Consider the following 27790-nt stretch of genomic DNA (forward strand, 5'->3'; position numbering starts at 1 on the left):
CCTGTAAAATTCTATATTTAGGAACAATTACTGTTCAGTTGAACAGATAATACATGCCTGCTGTACAATATAAGCTGCCAGCTCTGTATAGTGCATTCTTATAAAGCACATTATATACACACACACCTCTAGTACTGTATAAAGTAGTGCAGCACTACAGACAACATACACACACCTCTAGTACTGTATAATGTAGTGCAGCTCTACAGACAACACACGCACACACCTCTAGTACTGTATAATGTAGTGCAGCGCTACAGACAACATACACATCTAGTACTGTATAATGTAGTGCAGCTCTACAGACAACACACGCACACCTCTAGTACTGTATAATGTAGTGCAGCACGACAGACAACATACACATCTAGTACTGTATAATGTAGTGCAGCGCTACAGACAACACACGCACACACCTCTAGTACTGTATAATGTAGTGCAGCGCTACAGACAACACACGCACACACCTCTAGTACTGTATAAAGTAGTGCAGCGCTACAGACAACACACACACCTAGTACTGTATAATGTAGTGCAGTTCTACAGACGACACACGCACACACCTCTAGTACTGTATAATGTAGTGCAGCGCTACAGACAACATACACCTCTAGTACTGTATAATGTAGTGCAGCGCTACAGACAACACACACATCTAGTACTGTATAATGTAGTGCAGCTCTACAGACAACACACGCACACACCTCTAGTACTGTATAAAGTAGTGCAGCGCTACAGACAACACAAACACCTAGTACTGTATAATGTAGTGCAGTTCTACAGACGACACACGCACACACCTCTAGTACTGTATAATGTAGTGCAGCGCTACAGACAACATACACATCTAGTACTGTATAATGTAGTGCAGCTCTACAGACAACACACGCACACCTCTAGTACTGTATAATGTAGTGCAGCGCGACAGACAACACACGCACACACCTCTAGTACTGTATAATGTAGTGCAGCGCTACAGACAACATACACATCTAGTACTGTATAATGTAGTGCAGCGCTACAGACAACACACGCACACACCTCTAGTACTGTATAATGTAGTGCAGCGCTACAGACAACATACACATCTAGTACTGTATAATGTAGTGCAGCGCTACAGACAACACACGCACACACCTCTAGTACTGTATAATGTAGTGCAGCGCTACAGACAACATACACCTCTAGTACTGTATAATGTAGTGCAGCGCTACAGACAACACACACATCTAGTACTGTATAATGTAGTGCAGCTCTACAGACAACACACGCACACACCTCTAGTACTGTATAAAGTAGTGCAGCGCTACAGACAACATACACATCTAGTACTGTATAATGTAGTGCAGCTCTACAGACAACACACGCACACACCTCTAGTACTGTATAATGTAGTGCAGCGCTACAGACAACACACGCACACACCTCTAGTACTGTATAATGTAGTGCAGCGCTACAGACAACACACGCACACACCTCTAGTACTGTATAAAGTAGTGCAGCGCTACAGACAACACACACACCTAGTACTGTATAATGTAGTGCAGTTCTACAGACGACACGCACACACCTCTAGTACTGTATAAAGTAGTGCAGCTCTACAGATAACACCCCTCTAGTACTGTATAAAGTAATGCAGCTCTACAGACAACACACGCACAGGACAAGTCAATTGTCACAAGGGACAAGTAGATTGGGCTCCTGCTTTAGTCCCTTGGACAAGTAGTTTTTGTTTTTTTGAATTTCCACACCCCTGGTCTATTTCCACTCCCACTGCATCATGTGACAGCCATCAGTCAATCAAAAATGCATATACGTATATTTTGTGAATTCTTGCACATGCTCAGTGGGATCTGGTGACTAACAAAAAGTGCATAGTCTTTTTATATTTACATTTTTTGAATGTAAGTAAATATGAAATTTGTTTAAAATTGCTTGTTCTCTATCTGAGTCATAAACATTTCATTTTGACTAGTGTCCCTTTAATTCTGTTAAAAAATAAGTTGTTAGATGCTTCTAGCTTGTGCCTACACCTAAAAATATATACCTAGCTATTACTTCTTTTTTTTTAAACTAAGGATAGAAATGGAACAAAACAAATTGAATATAAATGGAAAGTTATTTAAAATTGCATGCTCGGTCTGAATCAAAATAGACAAAATGTGGGTTCCATATCCATTTAACCTAAAAGTGCAAAAAGAAAATGTTCTTATTTTATAGCGTTTTGATATTGCACTTTTGTTTGCATACAACTCTGTGTTTAAACCTTGCAAAGGGATTAAACACAGTTGAATTCAGATCCAGAGCAGCAATGGCGAGAGACTTGTAAAGCCGCCAATCACAAGCTAGCTCCCAGTAGTGTAGGATATGTACATATTCTTTTCCAACAAAGGATTCCAAGAGAACAAATTAAATTTGGAAATTTAAGTGAATTGAAAGTGTCTTAAAATGATATGCTCCATCTGAAATGTTTTTAATTTTGACTTTCGTACCCCTTTAAGGACATAAATCGCCAAATCATTTGTGATTTGTAGTTTTGTTTTGCATTTACGTGATTATCTGAAATACGTTTTATATTTACGTTTTATACAATTTATAAAATGTTCTATTGCATGTTTTTGATTTAGCTATTAAAAACTATTTTAGTAGTATTTGTTCTGCAGTATTTGCAGTTTTTTTATTTTATCAATTTTTTTAAGCTTTCTAAATTTATTATAATATATATATATTTTTTTCCATTGCAGTTCATCAAGTGCAAATGTCGTAGCCATCGACAACAAAATAGAACAGGCAATGGTGAGTAATTAATGCAAAGTTTTTATAGGTTAAAAGGAGAACTTATTTGTGTGACTTTGGCAGCTGGTTGTGTATGGCCTAATCTGAAGTGTGGTAAATAGGCTTGCAGCAGTTGCATCTATAGCATAGGTATTGATTTACTGTTAAAGAAATGTGTGCAAGATACTATGAGATTTGAAAGTATGAAAATTAAACTTTCATGATTCAGGCACCAGATGCAATGTTAAAGTGATTGTAAAGTTTAAGGAACTAGTGCCTGGTATCTAAAAAAAATAATCTTGAAAACTGGGGCACTTAAATTCATTAAACTTTACTCTTTTTTTTTTTTTTTTTTTTTTTTTAAATTCTTATCGTTACATTATGGAAAACCTACTGCCGATACTCTGCCCACATCTCCTACTGTATTTGGCATATGGATGACGAATCCGGCTTCCTCAAATAGTTGTGTGCCCCAAGAGCTGGACGCCAAAGGGGGCACGCAAGGTTTGGAGGAAGCCGGATTTTAAAGAAGCATCATTGTAAAGTTTAATGAATTAAAGTGCCCCTGTTTAAGATTATTTTTAGATACCGGGCACTATTTCCTTAAACTTTACAATCACTTTAATTGTCCAACCAATGTTTTAAAGAGAAAAAAAGTAAATTGGAGAGTGTACCTAGTTGGGCTCAGGAACATACACATGTCCTGGTCACTATATAGCAGCTGAGTTTGCTGCATTGTGTGTGTGTGTGTGTGTGTGTATATATGTATGTGTGTGAGTATATATGTATATATGTGTGTATGTGTGTGTATATATATATATATATATATATATATATGTATATATATGTGTATATATATGTGTGTGTGTGTGTGTGTATATATATATATATATATATATGTATATGTGTGTGTGTGTATATATGTACAGTATGTACTGTGTGTTTGTGTGTATATATATGTGTATATATGTGTATATATGTGTGTGTGTGTATATATATATATATATATATATATATTGTGTGTGTGTGTGTGTACAGTATGTACTGTGTGTGTGTGTGTGTGTGTGTGTATGTATATATGTGTATATATATATATATATATATATATATATATATATATATACACATAAACACACACACACAGTACATACTGTACACACACACACAAAATATATATATATATATATATATATATATATATATATATATAATTTCTTCAAATATAGTTGCAAACACTGCTGACATATACTGCTCAATGGACATGCATATTTTGGGGCATAATGCTTCTAATAAAGGATACCAAAAAACAGTCAATTAGATAACAGAAATAAATTTGAAAATTTGTTTATTTTAAATTACAGGCTCTATCTGAATATTGAGTGTTTAATTTTTACTTCCAAGTACCTTTAACCCCTTCCTGCCGGTACTTTATTTGTTACATTTCATGATTTCAACTATGGGCTCGGGTCAAGGGGGGAGTGCCTATGACGTTAGGCACGCCCTCCAGTCCGCAATCACAGTTAGGAAACAGTTATGGCTTCAGGACAGCAGAACTGCTAGGATGCTCCATGCCGTCCTAACAGCGCTAAAGCCCAGCAGGAAGGGGTTAAACACATCTTGCATTTTGAAAACCTAACTTACAGACACACACACACACACACGTAAGCACAATGTGGTTAATGTCCCTTACAGCTTTTTCATCCGGACTCCTAAATGGTTTCATGATATAGGACGCTTTTGTGCGGTTTTAAGTCCACTTCTCTTTTCTGCAGTCTTTGCATCATTTCCTCTCTAGAGTTCATTTTGGGGTCTGTTTTTATGCCTGTACAAATGCCCCAATCTTACATATATAAACAATGCCTTTGTTTTTCTTTCATAAGGTGGCGAGAGTCCACAAGCCTTGACATTTGGGATTACACTGTACTCCACCAGGAGGCAGGCAAAAATTACCCATCATACCAAGAGGTTTAATCCTTCCCACCTCCGGATTCCCCTCACTCTCTTTTTTTTTTTTTCCTCCTTCGCTGGAGATAGGTGACATGGTGTTGTGCTGCTATATGTTCATAGAATGGTGTGCTCAAACAGTTGATGCACAATATTGCCCACAGAGGACCGAGAATAGGGCAAAGGTGTGTAGAGGAGTACCATATGCCATGAGTAATTCTAAAGGAATTTTTCACTAGCCTGCCACAGGTATCACTGGGACTGGTCCTGCAGCCTCCTCCTGTTGGCCTCATTAGGATACATCCCAAGTTAGTCCTATCTAATTAGGATGGGCTCATCTACTGGATGCAAGGCAAATGCTGGGTAAGAAAAATCTATAGAATGGGTGTTTACAGTAAGCATATGCCACTACACTCACAAAGCCCTCAGGCTGCTTAGAAGGTACAATATTTTTTTGTATATTAGGGCCAGGGGACATTATTGATAGGGGACGCACATAGTGGACATGTAACTGGAAATGGTGTTACGGGATAATGTAATGTGGGGTCCTTTTATTCATGTGGCTAGTGAGAGACAGCGTGGCATGTATAGCATACTCTATATATTTGTCATTCTTTAGATCATTTCTATGTTTTTAATATGCTCTGGATGTTTTTCAAAAGCCTTACGTCTTGGCTACTTATATTTTACTTAGCGCTGCTGTTCCGAAGGGGCTATATTAGTGCTATTGTGAAAGCTTTCTGGTCAAACTAGGGTTAAGACATTTTTGTGCTTTGCGCTCCCACACTCTTCCGTTTCCTCAGTGCAGCGGTTGCCATATTATGCACTCTGCTGTTGCGGTGCTCCAGTGATGTCTTCCAGCGAAGTTAAAGGTACCCACGTATCAAGAGCTTACTGGGGCATGTTTATTTAAATCATTGCTGTTAATGTCTCACTGCTTATGACATATAATATTGGGTTTTAGTGCCAGACTTGCATCAGTCTTCATTAAAGTTCTCCCACATTGCCTAGCATTGGGACTTATTCTGACAGTCTGTTAGTGCTAGTGTCCTTAGTTTTCTGCATATGTGATCTTTTATGCAAGTTCAGTTACTGTTAAATTTACTATTGTGTGTGTACTGTTTTATTTCATTGTACCTGTCTGTTTTGTTATCTCTTATTATGGACTAGGATCTAACTGTCTACTCTGCTAATATACATCCTGACCCTTTAGAGGGGAGCTCTGTAGATTTTTTTTTTTTTTTTGCCATCTCAGACTAAGTGCAAGTTTTGCAAACTTGTGTTTATTTGTCATCCTGCACAACTATGCAATGGTTGTGTGGACAGTATTGCAAGTTCTTTACACCATTCCCTCGCAAATGCAATGCCCCTCTCAATTGGGTATTTCTCAAGAAGTAAAATGGGTTTCTTTCATACAGGTGGTAAGAGTCAACTATCCATTACTCATGGGAATTACTCTTCTCTACCACTAGGAGGAGACAAAGATTCCCAAACCCAAAGAGCTCTATAAAACCCCTCACATATACCTTGGTCTTTACTTTGCCTCCACTGGAGGTGGTTGACAAATGAAGATGTGCATGTGTTCTTCAGAGAAAGGGGTTTTCAATCTATGTTGAGCCTGGTTCCCCTCAGAGTGCAGTGCTTGTCAGAGGGATGTATTTGGGGTATGGTTTATGATCCACCTCATGGGAAATCCTTCATAAACCCTCTGTAATTTGTCGCAGGGACATATCTTCTACCTCCCTTTATTGATCTACATTATACTTCTATTCCATAACCTCTGCTGATATGTTTCAGTACTGGTTTGGCTATCTTCTACCTGGTTGATAGTGGACGAGTGTCTATGGGTAAGTATATTTTATTTTAATATGTAGACACTCATTTAGCTATATTGTGGGCACTTTTAATTTGTTTTCTTTCATGTAATTAACAAGAGTCCATGAGCTAGTGACGTATGGGATATACATTCCTACCAGGAGGGGCAAAGTTTCCCAAACCTTAAAATGCCTATAAATACACCCCTCACCACACCCACAAATCAGTTTTTCAAACTTTGCCTCCAAGGGAGGTGGTGAAGTAAGTTTGTGCTAGATTCTACGTTGATATGCGCTCCGCAGCAAGTTGGAGCCCGGTTTTCCTCTCAGCGTGCAGTGAATGTCAGAGGGATGTGAGGAGAGTATTGCCTATTGAATGCAGTGATCTCCTTCTACGGGGTCTATTTCATAAGGTTCTCTGTTATCGGTCGTAGAGATTCATCTCTTACCTCCCTTTTCAGATCGACGATATACTCTTATATTTACCATTTCCTCTACTGATTCTCGTTTCAGTACTGGTTTGGCTTTCTACAAACATGTAGATGAGTGTCCTGGGGTAAGTAAGTCTTATTTTCTGTGACACTCTAAGCTATGGTTGGGCACTTTATTTATAAAGTTCTAAATATATGTATTCAAACATTTATTTGCCTTGACTCAGAATGTTCAACTTTCCTTATTTCCAGACAGTCAGTTTCATATTTGGGATTATGCTTTAATTATCATATTTTTTTCTTACCTCAAAAATTTGACTTTTTCCCTGTGGGCTGTTAGGCTCGCGGGGGCTGAAAATGCTTCATTTTATTGCGTCATTTTTGGCGCGGACTTTTTTGGCGCAAAAATTCATTTCCGTTTCCGGCGTCATACGTGTCGCCGGAAGTTGCGTCATTTTTTGACGTTATTTTGCGCCAAAAATGTCGGCGTTCCGGATGTTGCGTCATTTTTGGCGCAAAAAGCATTTAGGCGCCAAATAATGTGGGCGTCTTTTTTGGCGCCAAAAAATATGGGCGTCGCTTTTGTCTCCACATTATTTCAGTCTCATTTTTCATTTGCTTCTGGTTGCTAGAAGCTTGATGTTTGGCATTTTTTTCCCATTCCTGAAACTGTCTTATAAGGAATTTGATCTATTTTGCTTTATATGTTGTTTTTTCTCTTACATATTGCAAGATGTCTCACGTTGCATCTGAGCCAGAAGATACTACAGGAAAACCTCTGCCTGCTGGATCTACCAAAGCTAAGTGTATCTGCTGTAAACTTTTGGTAGCTATTCCTCCAGCTGTTGTTTGTATTAAATGTCATGACAAACTTGTTAATGCAGATAATATTTCCTTTAGTGATGTACCATTGCCTGTTGCAGTTCCCTCAACATCTAAGGTGCAGAATGTTCCTGATAACATAAGAGATTTTGTTTCTGAATCCATAAAGAAGGCTTTGTCTGTTATTTCTCCTTCTAGTAAACGTAAAAAGTCTTTTAAATCTTCTCTTTCTACAGATGAATTTTTAAATGAACACCATCATTCTGATTCTTTGGACTCTTCTGGTTCAGAGGATTCTGTCTCAGAGATTGATGCTGATAAATCTTCATATTTATTTAAGATGGAATTTATTCGCTCTTTACTTAAAGAAGTACTAATTGCTTTAGAAATAGAGGATTCTAGTCCTCTTGATACTAATTCTATACGTTTAGATAAGGTTTTTAAAGCTCCTGCGGTTATTCCAGAAGTTTTTCCTGTTCCTAATGCTATTTCTGCAGTAATTGCTAAGGAATGGGATAGATTGGGTAATTCATTTACTCCTTCTAAACGTTTTAAGCAATTATATCCTGTTCCGCCTGACAGGTTAGAATTTTGGGACAAAATCCCTAAAGTTGATGGGGCTATTTCTACCCTTGCTAAACGTACTACCATTCCTACATCAGATGGTACCTCGTTTAAGGATCCTTTAGATAGAAAAATTGAATCTTTTCTAAGAAAAGCTTATCTATGTTCAGGTAATCTTCTTAGACCTGCTATATCATTGGCTGATGTTGCTGCAGCTTCAACTTTTTGGTTGGAAACTCTAGCGCAACAAGTAACAAATCGTGATTCTCATGATATTATTATTCTTCTCCAGCATGCTAATAATTTCATCTGTGATGCCATTTTTGATATTATTAGAGTTGATGTTAGATTTATGTCTCTGGCTATCTTAGCCAGAAGAGCTTTATGGCTTAAGACTTGGAATGCTGATATGGCTTCTAAATCAACTCTACTTTCCATTTCTTTCCAGGGAAACAAATTATTTGGTTCTCAGTTGGATTCTATTATTTCAACTGTTACTGGTGGGAAAGGAACTTTTTTACCACAGGATAAAAAGTCTAAAGGTAAAAACAGGGCTAACAATCGTTTTCGATCCTTTCGTTTCAACAAAGAACAAAAGCCTGATCCTTCGTCCTCAGGAGCAGTTTCAGTTTGGAAACCATCTCCAGTCTGGAATAAATCCAAGCCTGCTAGAAAGGCAAAGCCTGCTTCTAAGTTCACATGAAGGTACGGCCCTCATTCCAGTTCCGCTGGTAGGGGGCAGGTTACGTTTTTTCAAAGAAATTTGGATCAATTCTGTTCACAATCTTTGGATTCAGAACATTGTTTCAGAAGGGTACAGAATTGGTTTCAAGATGAGACCTCCTGCAAAGAGATTTTTTCTTTCCCATGTCCCAGTAAATCCAGTGAAAGCTCAAGCATTTCTGAATTGTGTTTCAGATCTAGAGTTGGCTGGAGTAATTATGCCAGTTCCAGTTCCGGAACAGGGGATGGGGTTTTATTCAAATCTCTTCATTGTACCAAAGAAGGAGAATTCCTTCAGACCAGTTCTGGATCTAAAATTATTGAATCGCTATGTAAGGATACCAACGTTCAAGATGGTAACTGTAAGGACTATATTGCCTTTTGTTCAGCAAGGGAATTATATGTCCACAATAGATTTACAGGATGCATATCTGCATATTCCGATTCATCCAGATCATTATCAGTTCCTGAGATTTTCTTTTCTAGACAAGCATTACCAATTTGTGGCTCTACCGTTTGGCCTTGCTACAGCTCCAAGAATTTTCACAAAGATTCTCGGTGCCCTTCTGTCTGTAATCAGAGAACAGGGTATTGTGGTATTTCCTTATTTGGACGATATCTTGGTACTTGCTCCGTCTTTACATTTAGCAGAGTCTCATACGAATCGACTTGTGTTGTTTCTTCAAGATCATGGTTGGAGGATCAATTTACTAAAAAGTTCTTTGATTCCTCAAACAAGGGTAACCTTTCTGGGTTTCCAGATAGATTCAGTGTCCATGACTCTGTCTTTAACAGACAAGAGACGTCTAAAATTGATTACAGCTTGTCGAAACCTTCAGTCACAATCATTCCCTTCGGTAGCCTTATGCATGGAAATTCTAGGTCTTATGACTGCTGCATCGGACGCGATCCCCTTTGCTCGTTTTCACATGCGACCTCTTCAGCTCTGTATGCTGAACCAATGGTGCAGGGATTACACGAAGATATCTCAATTAATATCTTTAAAACCGATTGTTCGACACTCTCTAACGTGGTGGACAGATCACCATCGTTTAATTCAGGGGGCTTCTTTTGTTCTTCCGACCTGGACTGTAATTTCAACAGATGCAAGTCTCACAGGTTGGGGAGCTGTGTGGGGATCTCTGACGGCACAAGGAGTTTGGGAATCTCAGGAGGTGAGATTACCGATCAATATTTTGGAACTCCGTGCAATTTTCAGAGCTCTTCAGTTTTGGCCTCTTCTGAAGAGAGAATCGTTCATTTGTTTTCAGACAGACAATGTCACAACTGTGGCATACATCAATCATCAAGGAGGGACTCACAGTCCTCTGGCTATGAAAGAAGTATCTCGAATTTTGGTTTGGGCGGAATCCAGCTCCTGTCTAATCTCTGCGGTTCATATCCCAGGTGTAGACAATTGGGAAGCGGATTATCTCAGTCGCCAAACGTTGCATCCGGGCGAATGGTCTCTTCACCCAGAGGTATTTCTTCAGATTGTTCAATTGTGGGGGCTCCCAGAGATAGATCTGATGGCCTCTCATCTAAACAAGAAACTTCCCAGGTATCTGTCCAGATCCCGGGATCCTCAGGCGGAGGCAGTGGATGCATTATCACTTCCTTGGAAGTATCATCCTGCCTATATCTTTCCGCCTCTAGTTCTTCTTCCAAGAGTAATCTCCAAGATTCTGAGGGAATGCTCGTTTGTTCTGCTAATAGCTCCGGCATGGCCTCACAGGTTTTGGTATGCGGATCTTGTCCGGATGGCATCTTGCCAGCCATGGACTCTTCCGTTAAGACCAGACCTTCTGTCACAAGGTCCTTTTTTCCATCCGGATCTGAAATCCTTACATTTAAAGGTATGGAGATTGAACGCTTGATTCTTGGTCATAGAGGTTTCTCTGACTCCGTGATTAATACTATGTTACAGGCTCGTAAATCTGTATCTCGAGAGATATATTATAGAGTCTGGAAGACTTATATTTCTTGGTGTCTTTCTCATCATTTTTCTTGGCATTCTTTTAGAATACCGAGAATTTTACAATTTCTTCAGGATGGTTTGGATAAGGGTTTGTCCGCAAGTTCTTTGAAAGGACAAATCTCTGCTCTTTCTGTTCTTTTTCACAGAAAGATTGCTATTCTTCCTGATATTCATTGTTTTGTACAAGCTTTGGTTCGTATAAAACCTGTCATTAAGTCAATTTCTCCTCCTTGGAGTTTGAATTTGGTTCTGGGAGCTCTTCAAGCTCCTCCGTTTGAACCTATGCATTCATTGGACATTAAATTACTTTCTTGGAAAGTTTTGTTCCTTTTGGCTATCTCTTCTGCTAGAAGAGTTTCTGAATTATCTGCTCTTTCATGTGAGTCTCCTTTTCTGATTTTTCATCAGGATAAGGCGGTGTTGCGAACTTCTTTTGAATTTTTACCTAAAGTTGTGAATTCCAACAACATTAGTAGAGAAATTGTGGTTCCTTCATTATGTCCTAATCCTAAGAATTCTAAGGAGAAATCATTGCATTCTTTGGATGTTGTTAGAGCTTTGAAATATTATGTTGAAGCTACGAAATCTTTCCGTAAGACTTCTAGTCTATTTGTTATCTTTTCCGGTTCTAGGAAAGGCCAGAAAGCTTCTGCCATTTCTTTGGCATCTTGGTTGAAATCTTTAATTCATCTTGCCTATGTTGAGTCGGGTAAAACTCCGCCTCAAAGAATTACAGCTCATTCTACTAGGTCAGTATCTACTTCCTGGGCGTTTAGGAATGCAGCTTCGGTTGACCAGATCTGCAAAGCAGCAACTTGGTCTTCTTTGCATACTTTTACTAAATTCTACCATTTTGATGTATTTTCTTCTTCTGAAGCAGTTTTTGGTAGAAAAGTTCTTCAGGCAGCGGTTTCAGTTTGAATCTTCTGCTTATGTTTTTTGTTAAACTTTATTTTGGGTGTGGATTATTTTCAGCAGGAATTGGCTGTCTTTATTTTATCCCTCCCTCTCTAGTGACTCTTGTGTGGAAAGATCCACATCTTGGGTAGTCATTATCCCATACGTCACTAGCTCATGGACTCTTGTTAATTACATGAAAGAAAACATAATTTATGTAAGAACTTACCTGATAAATTCATTTCTTTCATATTAACAAGAGTCCATGAGGCCCACCCTTTTTTGTGGTGGTTATGATTTTTTTGTATAAAGCACAATTATTCCAATTCCTTATTTTATATGCTTCGCACTTTTTCTTATCACCCCACTTCTTGGCTATTCGTTAAACTGATTTGTGGGTGTGGTGAGGGGTGTATTTATAGGCATTTTAAGGTTTGGGAAACTTTGCCCCTCCTGGTAGGAATGTATATCCCATACGTCACTAGCTCATGGACTCTTGTTAATATGAAAGAAATGAATTTATCAGGTAAGTTCTTACATAAATTATGTTTTTCTATGTATTATATTTAATTATATATGGCCCTAGAACATATCCTAACCTCTTCCCCTTGCTTTGGACGTGGCATGTGATGTACACAAAAAAATAAAATGTTTTTCACGTGTCGACACACGTCTGGATGCGCTCATCGGGTTGGCACACGTCCCTTAGCCTTCTAGGAGTTACAGGTTAGTTTTGCGCACCAGGTGTAGTCAGTCAGGTTATGCGCACTTCGTGTTTTTGGCACGCTCTTTGCCATTTATACTGTTGTTTGGCACGCATTCAACAGTAATGTTTCCTTCTATGCTCAACTCAGTTTAGCGTGCATTGTCTCAGTAAGCTGCTTAAGAGGGGGTATATGGTTTCTTTTCCTCAAGAGCTGTTTTAAGGGGTTTTATTAGTGTTCATTACATTGCTTTGCTAAATGCTATAATGGAGCAGCGGAATTCTGTCCCTAAATTTACCCTAAAAATTGGAGTCTACTAAACGCCTTTCTACCATTATTAGGTGTGCTTATTGTAAAAATACTAATGCACCTACTCTTTATTCATTACAGGTTAATGAGGTTTTGGCTGCTCTCCCGCTTTCAAATAAGCGTAAAAGGTCCGTTCAGATTTTACCTTCTACAAACACTGTGTGCTCTGAACCAAGGAATACTGTTGTATCTTCAGATGGTAAAGTTTCCTCGGGGGGTGAGGATTCCTCATCTGAAGTATACAAAACTGCTGGTAACACTGGCGTGTCCAGCTCTAGGGGGGCAATAGTACAAAGAGATGGTGATCATATGAACTAGATACAATAAGATCAAAGTTTACAAGATATATATGGTTAACACTATATAGTTAAGGAGAAAGAGGCACAATATTTGTGTCACGGACACCAACAAAGTTCTTATCTGAGTTCAATTGAAGACCGGAAAACAGACCAGTGTCAGATGTAACTTCAGTTGCAATTGGTACAATCCTGGGTAGTGCAATCCACGGTGAACGTCACGGCTGCTCATCAAGTATAAACAACTAAAACAAAAAAGATGAATCTGTGAAAAAAGATCATACAGAGGGCGCCTCCTAGTGTATTACTGTGATAGTAAAGGGAAGCGTGTGTGTCTTGTGTTTTAGTTATACTCACAAGAAAGGCAGCACCCAATGTGCTAAATTGTGCAGGCTGGGAACTCTCAGTGCCCCAGCTAACTGATCCAAGGCGTAGAGAAAAGGGCCCAGTAGTCCAAGTGTCTGTACCAGGCAAATCAAACCAAGCTCAAGCTTCCCAAAAGTTCAGTATATTTTATTTTAAAACAGGATTACGCATTCTCCCAAAGCATATAAAAACAATGCAAATAACAGATATTCTTTTATAGATACAGTTTTCTTATCTGATCCGCCTGACACAGACTCCTGGATTACTGGGCCATATTCTCTACACCTGGGAACATTTAGCTTGGGCACTTAGAGTTCCCAGCCTGTGCTATATAGCACATTGGGTTCTGCCATTTTTGTGAGCATACCCATATCACAAGACACTCACGCTTCCCTTTATCACTGCAGTATTACACTAGGAGACGCCCTCTGTATGTGATCTTTTTTCACAGATTCATCTCATCTGAAGTAGAATCTAATATTTCCTCTCTTATTATTTTTATTATTATTATTAAAATTATTATTCTCCCTGAGGTTTTCCCTGTGCCTTATGCTGTCTCTGACATGATTGCTAGGGAATGGTCTAAGCCAGGTGTCTTTTAATCCTTCTGCAAGGTTTAAACAGTGTCCATGAGTCTTTCTCTAACAGAGTAGATGGATGAAATTGGTATCCGCTTGTCTGAACCGTTGGTCTTTTTCATTCCCTTAAGTAGCTCTGTGTATGGAAGTACTACTTCTCGTGATTGCAGCTTCAGATGCAATTCCATTTGCTCTATTTCACATGAGGCCTCTTCAACTTTGTATGCTGCGTCAATGGTGCAGGGATTTTACTCGGCTATCTCAAAAGATATTCTTAGATTTCTGTAGAAGTAGATGCCTGACTTGGTGGCTGAATCATCAGTTTATTATTCAGGGGGCTTCTTTTGCTCATCCTACCCTGGTCTGTGATCACCACAGATGCAAATCTTTCAGGTTGGAAAGCTATTTGAGGGTCTCTGTCAGCACAGGGGGTTTGGGATCCTCAGGATATTTTGTTTTGCCTAATGTTTCTTCAGACAACTTTTTAAAGAGATTGTTGTTCCCTCTTTGTGTCCTAATCCTAAGAATGTTTCTGAAAGATCTTTGCACTCTGGATGTTAGCATCTATATAATATTTCAATGCCCTAACTTGTTTTTTTCTCTGGACCTAGGAAAGGTCAGAAGGCTTCTTTAGTCTCTTGGTTGAAACTTTTGATTCACAGAGCTTATTTGGAGGCAGGTCAGCCTCGGCAACAGCGGATTACGGCCCATTCTACTAGGTCAGTTGCCACTTCTTGGGCTTTCAAGAATGAGGCTTCAATTGATCAGAGTTGCAAGGCTGCTACTTGATCTTCTTTGCATACTTTTACAAAATTTTGACTTTTTTTGCTTCCTCTAAAGCAGCCTTTGGTAGAAAGGTCCTTCGGGCAGTTGTCTGTTTGATTATGCCTGATTTTTAAGTTCATTGTAAAAATAAATATTTCTTTTGGGGTTGTGGATTTATTTTTTCAATGAAAAAATTGTTTTTTAAATCCCTCCCTTTGTTATTACTCATGCACTGCCACAGCTTGGGTGTTAATTCCCATGAGTAATTGATTGTGGACTCTCACCACTTTTATGGAAGAAAATATAATTTATGCTTTCCTGATTCATTTGTTTCATGGTGGTCAGAGTTCCCAAGCCCCCACCCATTCTTTTTTTCTTAGGGTTGTTTTTTTGAGCACATGTTTTTTTTTTTCTCCCTACTCCTTTTTATGGCTCTTATTCCTTTTCCTTGCCTCTAAGGTTTGTGTGAGGTGGAAGGGGTTTTATAGAGCTCTTGAGGTTTGGGAATATTTGCCACCTCCTAGTGGTAGAGAAAAGTAATTCCCTTGAGTAATAGATCGTGGACTCTCACCTCCATGAAAGAAATTAATTTATCAGGTAAGCATAAATTGTTTTTCTGACATTTAGTGCAGGGAACTTTCTTTGCACTTATTTGTCTTTTATTTCTTATTCCTGGGTATTCTTGAACCTTTTACTGATAATGCTCTCAGTACTAGGTTAAAAGCTTTTTGAAGTAAGTATGCACTTTCTTCTGAGCCTCCTTTATTTTATGATCAGGATAAGACTGTTATGAGAACTTCTTTTTGATTTTCTGCCTGTTTTTTTTTTTTTTTTTTTTTTTTTTTTTATTCTTCAAACAATATTAGTAGGGAAATCTTGGTTCCTTCCCTTTGGCCTAATCCTAAGAATTCTTCTGAGAGACTTCTTCATAACTTAGATTTTGTCCGGGCACTGAAATATTATCTTGAGGTTACTATAGATTTCAGACAGACTCCTGATTTGTTTGTTCATTTTTCAGGTAAGCGCAGAAGGCATCTTCTGTTGCTCTGGCCTCTTAAATTACACCATTAATTCATATGGCATATGTAGGAGCAGGTCAAACTCCTAAACTTATCACAGCTCATGCTACTTGCTATGTAGCCACTTCCTGGGCATTCAAGAATGAGGCCTCTGTGGAGCAAATTTGCAAGGCAGCTGCTTGGTCATCCTTGCATACCTTTACTAAATTCTACTATTTTGATGTTTTTGCTTCATCTTAAGCTTCTTTTGGTAGGAAAGTTCTTCATGCAGTTGTTTCTGTCTAGAGCTCGGTTTTCTTCATACATGGAAAGAGTCCACAGCTGCATTCATTACTTTTGGGAAATCAGAACCTGGCCACCAGGAGGATGCAAAGACACCCCAGCCAAAGGCTTTAATACTCCTCCCACTTCCCTCATCCCCCAGTCATTCTTTGCCTTTCATCCCAGGAGGTTGGCAGAGAAGTGTCAGAAATTTTCGATAGTCTCTTATGGAGGGTAGTACTCTTCGGCATGGGACTGGAATTTTAAGTAGTCCTCTCAGCCTTTCAGTGAGAGCATGGGTGAAAGTTAGAGTCTGGAGATGCAGGGAGAGTCTTTCTGGGAAACCATCCCGACTCCTATTAACAGCTCCACAAGCAATCAGCGTTGACTAGTTTCGCTGCCTGCTTTTTTCTCTCAAGTCCATGGCAGAAGCGACGCAACTATCTGTCACACTTTGAAGGGCCATGTTTCTGTTCCACGGCGTAGATTCCGGTAAGATCATTTAATTTTACTTTCATCATGGATGTATTGTAATACAACTGTTGAGAGGGGCTACAACCTTTTGGGGATAACATTAACATAGGGTCTCAGTGAGGCTCCTTTTTGTATCGAGGGTTAATATCTCCTGGGGGGGGGGGTATTGAACAGGGGGGTTTATAATCCTGTTTATGTGATTCTGTCTGCTACTGTGTAGTGTTTGCTTCGGCTTATGGCTATTTTGGAACATAACGGCCTAGGTCTAGTGACGCAGCCTTTACGGTCGGGCGTGCTTTTGCATGGACTGCACGGTTTACCTTGTGACTCCATTTCCGCATTCCTGACCTTGTGGCGAATGAGAAATCCTAGTCTGCTGGTGTCTGGTTCTCTGGAGGTGGTGAGTACCCCAGCCATAGGGTGTGTAAGGTGCCGTTTTTTATTCAGTGTCCCAGTTTTGAAGGATTCTGATTTTTTTGGAGACGGATGTCTCTGATTCAGACTCTACTTCTTGCGAAGAATATGAATTGGCCTGGGTGATGCATGCCCATCAGTTATGTTCCAAATGCCGTTTTAGACTGCTCTGTTCCTCGGGATCAGGGAATCAGGTGCCCACTGAGCCATCCGCCTCTGGGCATTCTATTTCCCATGAGACGAGTTCCCTACCGCCAACTCTTACTGCGCATGCAGGTAACCCAAACGCCACTGAGGTTACAACACAGTTCCGCATGGCCATATCTTTGGCGCTGGCGCATCTGCACCTCCCGGGAGTGTGCTCACGATATTGTCCGTGTTCCGTTAACGGGGGCTCGTCAGGCTGGAATTTTAAGTAGTCCTGTCAGCCTCTCAGTGAGAGCATGGGTGAAAGAGTATGGAAATGCAGGGAGAGTCTTTCTGCGAAACCATCCTGCTCATATTAACTGCTCCACAAGCAATCAGCGTTGACTAGTTTCGCTGCCTGCTTTTTTCTCTCAAGTCCATGGCAGAAGCGAAGCAACTATCTGGGATCAGCTGGTCCAGTTCAGCCCTCCAGGGGAGCCACTGCCCCTGAGGCCTCAGGGGGTCAACCTTCGGGGCCGGTGTTTTCTTTTGTCCCGGTGGAGGTATGTTGCGCCTTTCGTTATAGATTGGCGCGCCTTCATGTTCTAAGGCACGTTTTTGGCGCTGCTGGAGGATCCCACTCTTAATGGGTTTGGGGATTCTCAGTCTTAATCTTCGACTGGCTTCCATGCATTGACATAAGGGGATGAAGTAAGCGTCTTTATAGTCTTTGTTATATGTGTATCCTTTTCCAGTTCTGAGCTTGGAAGTCTTGGACCCCTGTTGGGCTAGTCCTGCGGGTCTGTCCGTTCGTTCTTCCTGGGCGATAGCCTACTGGTTGCCTTATCCTTTACTTTCATCCAGTGAGGATGATGTTTATTTGGTCTTTTTGTTGTGGTGTGATGTTTCCTTCGGGAACTTTCTTCTCTGGAATTGATACTCACAATTTGTGGTTGCATTGTTTACAAGAGTCTGTCTGACTGTTCTTTATCCCTCCATCTCGGGGGAGACTCTGTGGCCTTGACAGTGCTGGGGCCCTTGGCTTCAGGCTGGTCCTGACTGGGTACAGATCCTTCTGTCTTTGAGGCCTAGTTCAGACATGCGGCACTTTTTTTATGTCCAGTTGGTCCGGTAGTTTGTGCTTGATTGCTATGATTTCTTCTATGATAAGCGCTTCTAAGCATTTTGAAGCCCAATTCCTCTCAGAGTACAGTGTTTGTAAAAGGGATGTGTAGGGAGTATCGCCTATTGATTTTATTGTTTTCCTCGCGGGAAATCTTTTCAAAGGTTCTCTGTTATCGGTCGTATGGATTCATCTCCTACCTCCCTTTTCAGATCGACGATATACTCTTATATACTATTGCCTCTGCTGATACTTTTTCAGTACTGGTTTAGCTATCTGCTATATGTGGATGGGTGTCTTTCGGTAAGTATGTTTTTTCTTATTTAAGACACTCGGCTATGGTTTGATTTATATTTGCCGTGAGTCAGGTCTATGTATATTTCCTTTCTCCAACATAGGTGTGTCCGGTCCACGGCGTCATCCTTACTTGTGGGATATTCTCTTCCCCAACAGGAAATGGCAAAGAGCCCAGCAAAGCTGGTCACATGATCCCTCCTAGGCTCCGCCTTCCCCAGTCATTCTCTTTGCCGTTGTACAGGCAACATCTCCACGGAGATGGCTTAGAGTTTTTTAGTGTTTAACTGTAGTTTTTATTATTCAATCAAGAGTTTGTTATTTTAAAATAGTGCTGGTATGTACTATTTACTCTGAAACAGAAAAGAGATGAAGATTTCTGTTTGTAAGAGGAAAATGATTTTAGCAACCGTTACTAAAATCGATGGCTGTTCCACACAGGACTGTTGAGAGGAATTAACTTCAGTTGGGGGAACAGTGAGCAGACTTTTGCTGCTTGAGGTATGACACATTCTAACAAGACGATGTAATGCTGGAAGCTGTCATTTTCCCTATGGGATCCGGTAAGCCATTTTTATTACAGACAGTAAATAAGGGCTTCACAAGGGCTTTTTAAGACTGTAGACATTTTCTGGGCTAAATCGATTTATATATAAACATATTTTATACTCCATAGCCTTGAGGAATTATTTTAATCTTGGGAATTTTGTAAAATAACCGGCAGGCACTGTATTGGACACCTTATTCTCTAGGGGCTTTCCCTAATCATAGGCAGAGTCTCATTTTCGCGCCTGTATTGCGCACTTGTTTTTGAGAAGCATGACATGCAGATGCATGTGTGAGGAGCTCTGATACATAGAAAAGACTTTCTGAAGCGTCATTTGGTATCGTAATCCCCTTTGGGCTTGGTTGGGTCTCAGCAAAGCAGATACCAGGGACTGTAAAGGGGTTAAATATAAAAACGGCTCCGGTTCCGTTATTTTAAGGGTTAAAGCTTCCAAATTTGGTGTGCAATACTTTTAAGGCTTTAAGACACTGTGGTGAAATTTTGGTGAATTTTGAACAATTCCTTCATACTTTTTCACAATTGCAGTAATAAAGTGTGTTCAGTTTAAAATTTAAAGTGACAGTAACGGTTTTATTTTAAAACGTTTTTTGTACTTTGTTATCAAGTTTATGCCTGTTTAACATGTCTGAACTGCCAGATAGACTGTGTTCTGAATGTGGGGAAGCCAAGGTTCCTTCTCATTTAAATAGATGTGATTTATGTGACACAAAATTTAGAGAAAATGATGCCCAAGATGATTCCTCAAGTGAGGGGAGTAAGCATGGTACTGCATCATCCCCTCCTTCGTCTACACCAGTCTTGCCCACACAGGAGGCCCCTAGTACATCTAGCGCGCCAATACTCCTTACTATGCAACAATTAACGGCTGTAATGGATAATTCTATCAAAAACATTTTAGCCAAAATGCCCACTTATCAGCGAAAGCGCGACTGCTCTGTTTTAGAAAATACTGAAGAGCATGAGGACGCTGATGATATTGTTTCTGAAGGGCCCCTACACCAGTCTGAGGGGGCCAGGGAGGTTTTGTCTGAGGGAGAAATTTCAGATTCAGGGAAAATTTCTCAACAAGCTGAACCTGATGTGATTACATTTAAATTTAAGTTGGAACATCTCCGCGCTCTGCTTAAGGAGGTGTTATCCACTCTGGATGATTGTGAGAATTTGGTCATCCCAGAGAAACTATGTAAAATGGACAAGTTCCTAGAGGTCCCGGGGCCCCCCGAAGCTTTTCCTATACCCAAGCGGGTGGCGGACATTGTAAATAAAGAATGGGAAAGGCCCGGTATACCTTTCGTCCCTCCCCCCATATTTAAAAAATTGTTTCCTATGGTCGACCCCAGAAAGGACTTATGGCAGACAGTCCCCAAGGTCGAGGGGGCGGTTTCTACTCTAAACAAACGCACCACTATACCCATAGAAGATAGTTGTGCTTTCAAAGATCCTATGGATAAAAAATTAGAAGGTTTGCTTAAAAAGATGTTTGTTCAGCAAGGTTACCTTCTACAACCAATTTCATGCATTGTCCCTGTCACTACAGCCGCGTGTTTCTGGTTCGATGAGCTAGAAAAGGCGATCACTAGTAATTCTCCTTCTTATGAGGAGATTATGGACAGAATCCGTGCTCTCAAATTGGCTAATTCTTTCACCCTAGACGCCACTTTGCAATTGGCTAGGTTAGCGGCGAAAAATTCTGGGTTTGCTATTGTGGCGCGCAGAGCGCTTTGGTTAAAATCTTGGTCAGCGGATGCGTCTTCCAAGAACAAATTGCTTAACATTCCTTTCAAGGGGAAAACGCTGTTTGGCCCTGACTTGAAAGAGATTATCTCTGATATCACTGGGGGCAAGGGCCACGCCCTTCCTCAGGATAGGTCTTTCAAGGCCAAAAATAAACCTAATTTTCGTCCCTTTCGTAGAAACGGACCAGCCCCAAGTGCTACGTCCTCTAAGCAAGAGGGTAATACTTCTCAAGCCAAGCCAGCCTGGAGACCAATGCAAGGCTGGAACAAGGGAAAGCAGGCCAAGAAACCTGCCACTGCTACCAAGACCGCATGAGATGTTGGCCCCTGATCCGGGACCGAATCTGGTGGGGGGCAGACTCTCTCTCTTCGCTCAGGCTTGGGCAAGAGATGTTCTGGATCCTTGGGCGCTAGAAATAGTCTCCCAAGGTTATCTTCTGGAATTCAAGGGGCTTCCCCCAAGGGGGAGGTTCCACAGGTCTCAATTGTCTTCAGACCACATAAAAAAAAAAACAACAGGCATTCTTACAGTGTAGAAGACCTGTTAAAAATGGGAGTGATTCATCCTGTTCCATTAGGAGAACAAGGGATGGGGTTCTACTCCAATCTGTTCGTAGTTCCCAAAAAAGAGGGAACGTTCAGACCAATCTTAGATCTCAAGATCCTAAACAAGTTTCTCAAGGTTCCATCGTTCAAAATGGAAACCATTCGAACAATTCTTCCTTCCATCCAGGAAGGTCAATTCATGACCACGGTGGATTTAAAGGATGCGTATCTTCATATTCCTATCCACAAGGAACATCATCGGTTCCTAAGGTTCGCATTCCTGGACAAGCATTACCAGTTCGTGGCACTTCCGTTCGGATTAGCCACTGCTCCAAGGATTTTCACAAAGGTACTAGGGTCCCTTCTAGCGGTGCTAAGACCAAGGGGCATTGCAGTAGTACCTTACTTGGACGACATTCTGATTCAAGCGTCGTCCCTTCCTCAAGCAAAGGCTCACACGGACATTGTCCTGGCCTTTCTCAGATCTCACGGATGGAAAGTGAACGTAGAAAAGAGTTCTCTATCTCCGTCAACAAGGGTTCCCTTCTTGGGAACAATAATAGACTCCTTAGAAATGAGGATTTTTCTGACAGAGGCCAGAAAAACAAAACTTCTAAACTCTTGTCAAATACTTCATTCCGTTCCTCTTCCTTCCATAGCGCAGTGCATGGAAGTAATAGGTTTGATGGTAGCGGCAATGGACATAGTTCCTTTTGCGCGCATTCATCTAAGACCATTACAACTGTGCATGCTCAGTCAATGGAATGGGGACTATACAGAGGGTCTTTGGTCTCGGGAAGAATCTCTTCTACCGATAAATATTCTGGAACTGAGAGCGATACTCAATGCTCTCAAGGCTTGGCCTCAGCTAGCAAAGGCCAAGTTCATAAGGTTTCAATCAGACAACATGACGACTGTTGCGTACATCAACCATCAGGGGGGAACAAGGAGTTCCCTGGCGATGGAAGAAGTGACCAAAATCATTCAATGGGCGGAGATTCACTCCTGCCACTTGTCTGCAATCCACATCCCAGGAGTGGAAAATTGGGAAGCGGATTTTCTGAGTCGTCAGACATTACATCCGGGGGAGTGGGAACTCCATCCGGAAATCTTTGCCCAAATTACTCAACTGTGGGGCATTCCAGACATGGATCTGATGGCCTCTCGTCAGAACTTCAAGGTTCCTTGCTACGGGTCCAGATCCAGGGATCCCAAGGCGACTCTAGTAGATGCACTAGTAGCACCTTGGACCTTCAAACTAGCTTATGTATTCCCGCCGTTTCCTCTCATCCCCAGGCTGGTAGCCAGGATCAATCAGGAGAGGGCATCGGTGATCTTGATAGCTCCTGCGTGGCCACGCAGGACTTGGTATGCAGACCTGGTGAATATGTCATCGGCTCCACCATGGAAGCTACCTTTGAGACGAGACCTTCTTGTTCAAGGTCCGTTCGAACATCCGAATCTGGTCTCACTCCAACTGACTGCTTGGAGATTGAACGCTTGATCTTATCAAAGCGAGGGTTCTCAGATTCTGTTATTGATACTCTTGTTCAGGCCAGAAAGCCTGTAACTAGAAAAATTTACCACAAAATATGGAAAAAATATATCTGTTGGTGTGAATCTAAAGGATTCCCTTGGGACAAGGTAAAAATTCCTAAGATTCTATCCTTTCTTCAAGAAGGATTGGAGAAAGGATTATCTGCAAGTTCCTTGAAGGGACAGATTTCTGCCTTGTCTGTGTTACTTCACAAAAAGCTGGCAGCTGTGCCAGATGTTCAAGCCTTTGTTCAGGCTCTGGTTAGAATCAAGCCTGTTTACAAACCTTTGACTCCTCCTTGGAGTCTCAATTTAGTTCTTTCAGTTCTTCAGGGGGTTCCGTTTGAACCCTTACATTCCGTTGATATTAAGTTATTATCTTGGAAAGTTTTGTTTTTGGTTGCAATTTCTTCTGCTAGAAGAGTTTCAGAATTATCTGCTCTGCAGTGTTCTCCTCCTTATCTGGTGTTCCATGCAGATAAGGTGGTTTTACGTACTAAACCTGGTTTTCTTCCGAAAGTTGTTTCTAACAAAAACATTAACCAGGAGATAGTCGTGCCTTCTTTGTGTCCGAATCCAGTTTCAAAGAAGGAACGTTTGTTGCACAATTTGGATGTTGTTCGCGCTCTAAAATTCTATTTAGATGCTACAAAGGATTTTAGACAAACATCTTCCTTGTTTGTTGTTTATTCTGGTAAAAGGAGAGTTCAAAAAGCAACTTCTACCTCTCTCTCTTTTTGGATTAAAAGCATCATCAGATTGGCTTATGAGACTGCCGGACGGCAGCCTCCTGAAAGAATCACAGCTCATTCCACTAGGGCTGTGGCTTCCACATGGGCCTTCAAGAACGAGGCTTCTGTTGATCAGATATGTAAGGCAGCGACTTGGTCTTCACTGCACACTTTTACCAAATTTTACAAGTTTGATACTTTTGCTTCTTCTGAGGCTATTTTTGGGAGAAAGGTTTTGCAAGCCGTGGTGCCTTCCATTTAGGTGACCTGATTTGCTCCCTCCCTTCATCCGTGTCCTAAAGCTTTGGTATTGGTTCCCACAAGTAAGGATGACGCCGTGGACCGGACACACCTATGTTGGAGAAAACAGAATTTATGTTTACCTGATAAATTACTTTCTCCAACGGTGTGTCCGGTCCACGGCCCGCCCTGGTTTTTTAATCAGGTCTGATAATTTATTTTCTTTAACTACAGTCACCACGGTATCATATGGTTTCTCCTATGCAAATATTCCTCCTTTACGTCGGTCGAATGACTGGGGAAGGCGGAGCCTAGGAGGGATCATGTGACCAGCTTTGCTGGGCTCTTTGCCATTTCCTGTTGGGGAAGAGAATATCCCACAAGTAAGGATGACGCCGTGGACCGGACACACCGTTGGAGAAAGTAATTTATCAGGTAAACATAAATTCTGTTTTTGCAGACTGTCGGTTTCAGTTTGGGAAGTTATTTGTCTTACCTGGGGTATAGTCCTTTTTTTCAAATTGACTGTTTTTTCTTTTAATTTCGTGGGCAAAATAAGGCTCGCGAGGGTGCAAAATGCTGTTGTTCTTGGCGCGAAAACTTGGCGCCAACAATTTTTTTTCCAACTTTTGCTTTGTGCGTCATACTTGGCGCCAAAAAAATTAATTTATTTTTCACCCCACTTCCTATATGCCTCTTTCCTTCTATGTTCAGAGGGCTATGCTGTTTGCATTTTTTCCCATTCCTGAACTGCCATATAAGGAAATTGTAAATTTTGCTTTAATGTTGTTTTTTCTTTTACATTTTTCAAGATGTCTCAATCTGATCCTGTCTCAGAAGCAACTGTTGGAACTCTGCTGCCTGATCACAGTTCTACCAAAGCTAAGTGTATCCTTTGTACGGTAGCTGAGATTATATATCTCCAGCTGTAGTATGTAACAGTTGTCATGATAAGCTTTTGCACGCAGAAAACGTTTCCATCAGTACTAGTACAGTTTCTGTTCCTTCAACATCTAATGTACATGATATCCCTGTTGATATGAAAAATTATATTGCTGATGCGATACAAAAGGCTTTGTCTGCTATTCCGCCTTCTAATAAACGTAAAAGTTCTTTTTAAAACTTCTCATAAAATTTATGAAATTTCTAATGACCGACAACTTACTGAAATATCCTCCTCTGATGAGGATCTCTCTGATTCAGAGGATCCTGCCTGAGACATTGACACTGACAAATCTACTTATCTTGTCAAGATTGAGTATATTCGTTCCTTGTTAAAAGAAGTGTTGGTTACTTTGGATATTGAGGAGGCTAGTCCTCTTGCTATCATAACTAGTAAAAGCTTAAATTCTGTTTATAGGAATGGATTAAGCCTGGTGGTACTTTCATTCCTTCTGGGTTTAAAAGGTTGTACCCTTTGCCAGCGGCTAGATTAGAGTTGATGGGGCTATTTCTACACTTGCCAAACGTACTACTATTCCTATGGAAAAACAGTACTTTTAAAGATCCTTTAGCTAGGAAACTTGAATCTTATCTAAGGAAAGCTTATTTATATTCTGGCTATCTTCTCAGGCCTGCCATTGCTATGGCTGATGTTGCAGCTGCATCAAACTTTTGGTTGGATAGCTTAGCGCAACAGGAAACAGATCCTCGAGATTTGAAAGGAAACCAATGGCACTACTAGCGTATATGACCTTATTCCTACACTTATTTAATAATTTGTCAGGATGTGGGTGCTGTGTATAAAACCGTATTTAGCAAAGAAAGAGAAAGTATACACTTATAGCGTTCATTTTCAAGTGAAACCGTGGCTGACTACAGTAATTTGCGGTAGCTTAAGGCTGTCTAAAAACACAGGAGCTCCTAGGACTCCTCACCATTGGAAACCGTGGCTGACTACAGTAATTTGCGGTAGCTTAAGGCTGTCTAAAAACACAGGAGCTCCTAGGACTCCTCACCATTGCCCTATCGTCCCTAACATGTTTCGCAACTAACCGTTGCTTTGAAAAAGCAACGGTTAGTTGCGAAACATGTTAGGGACGATAGGGCAATGGTGAGGAGTCCTAGGAGCTCCTGTGTTTTTAGACAGCCTTAAGCTACCGCAAATTACTGTAGTCAGCCACGGTTTCACTTGAAAATGAACGCTCAGATCTAATCAGGTGTTGAATATATGGTGCTGGTACTGAATATTATTGCAAGTACTATCTCTCCTATATGAGCTAACTTAAATTTGCAAAATATATAAAGACTTAACAATAGAACTTTGTTTGGCGCTACTGCCTAATAATTTAATTCATTTCGAGCTGTATTTGGTATACATCCACATCCATGATACCGCTTGTTGTAAGATAACTGTGTTTTACATAACTTAGGTGCACAAAATATATTTAGAGTACTATCATATTAGCTTTGGACTAGATGAGTATGTGCAGCTTGATCACGTATGCATAATTTTTGCCGTTAATACAGCTTATACAACAAAACAGTGCACAAACCTATTTCCGGGGCAATCCTGTCTGTATGCAAAGTGAAATGTACACAGATTAAGTATAATTTACTGCAAGTGTGAAATTGATATGAACATTAGGTTACAATTTTAGAGACTCACAAAATAAGCGGAATGCTTGTACATCTATCTGTTTAAACTTTGTTGTCACTGAGAACAGATACGTTCCATTATACTAAGAAACTATATTATTTAATCACTAGTATATTATGAGTTATCCAGATGGGTATTTAATCATTCTGTGATGATAGAATCAGATAAGCTCCAAAGTTGCGACATATAAGGTTATCTACTACCGCATCACAGAGAGCTATTTAAACTGATATTAAAGAAACTGTGAGCAGATAAATCTTACCGAAGTTCATTCATAATATACAAACTGTGTATGATTCACAAGTCGGAAGCACATACAGTTTAAGTGCAAAGATTAAAGAATATAATCTTTGAAATTATTGTTTAAGTACACCAAACAGCAACGAATGTCATTCACAATCGCAGAGAAACCAACACACATAAGTCTATTAAGTACAACAATAATATACATTGTCTCAATAAAGATAAAATTGTAGCTCAATTATTCAGATACAATTTAAAAACATATATGAAGGTTAGCTTTTGTTATAATGGAGGGAACAACCTACTCTTCAATCCGGAGGTAGGCAACTGCTAATACTCTAAAGCGGAGTCAAGAGATTCTATTTAGAATCCAATAATCAATTGGGTATATATAATTCCACCTTGGCAACAAGCAGAAATATTAAAAATTATATATCCAGTATTTAATCTAAATCAGGCTACGCTAAGATATATCACTATTGAGATATAAAGAATATATCATATACTTAATTCTCACATAAGAATTAGTATCTTTGGACTTCAATAAATTGGTATATCAGGTCCCCTGATACAAGTATATAGCAGCACCTATTCCAGCCCACAATCAACACCTAAGTACTAGGAGCAATAACCTTGACTTATACTAATTTGCTGACATCAGGAAAATCGGTGCTTAAGAGTGATTTTAAGTGTATTCCTATTTTTAACGTAAACCCAATAAAAGTTATATTTTAATTGTAATCTGTTTTCTCCCCTTCCACTTATTCCTTAGGGAATAATTTGTATCATCCAGTTAGATTTAATTCATTTACAGACCTAGGAGTGCTATAAGGAAACAGATCCTGATTTGTCTAGCATTGTTCGTTTGCTTCAACATGCTAATCATTTTATCTGTGATGCTATTTTTGATATCA

At 40.2% G+C, this 27790-nt stretch overlaps 1 protein-coding gene across 2 annotated transcripts in view; it reads left to right on the forward strand.

Annotated features, from left to right (window-relative positions):
- TSC22D2 (TSC22 domain family member 2) overlaps positions 1-27790 on the forward strand; it is a 95375-nt gene that overhangs the window by 60498 nt on the left and 7087 nt on the right. For both annotated transcript variants that reach the window (XM_053710033.1, XM_053710034.1), the window contains one exon: positions 2745-2796. In XM_053710033.1, the coding sequence (XP_053566008.1) occupies positions 2745-2796 (52 nt within the window). The remainder of the gene's footprint in view (positions 1-2744; positions 2797-27790) is intronic.

Source organism: Bombina bombina, chromosome 4, assembly GCF_027579735.1.
Source record: "Bombina bombina isolate aBomBom1 chromosome 4, aBomBom1.pri, whole genome shotgun sequence".
NCBI classification, from domain to species: Eukaryota; Metazoa; Chordata; class Amphibia; order Anura; family Bombinatoridae; genus Bombina; species Bombina bombina.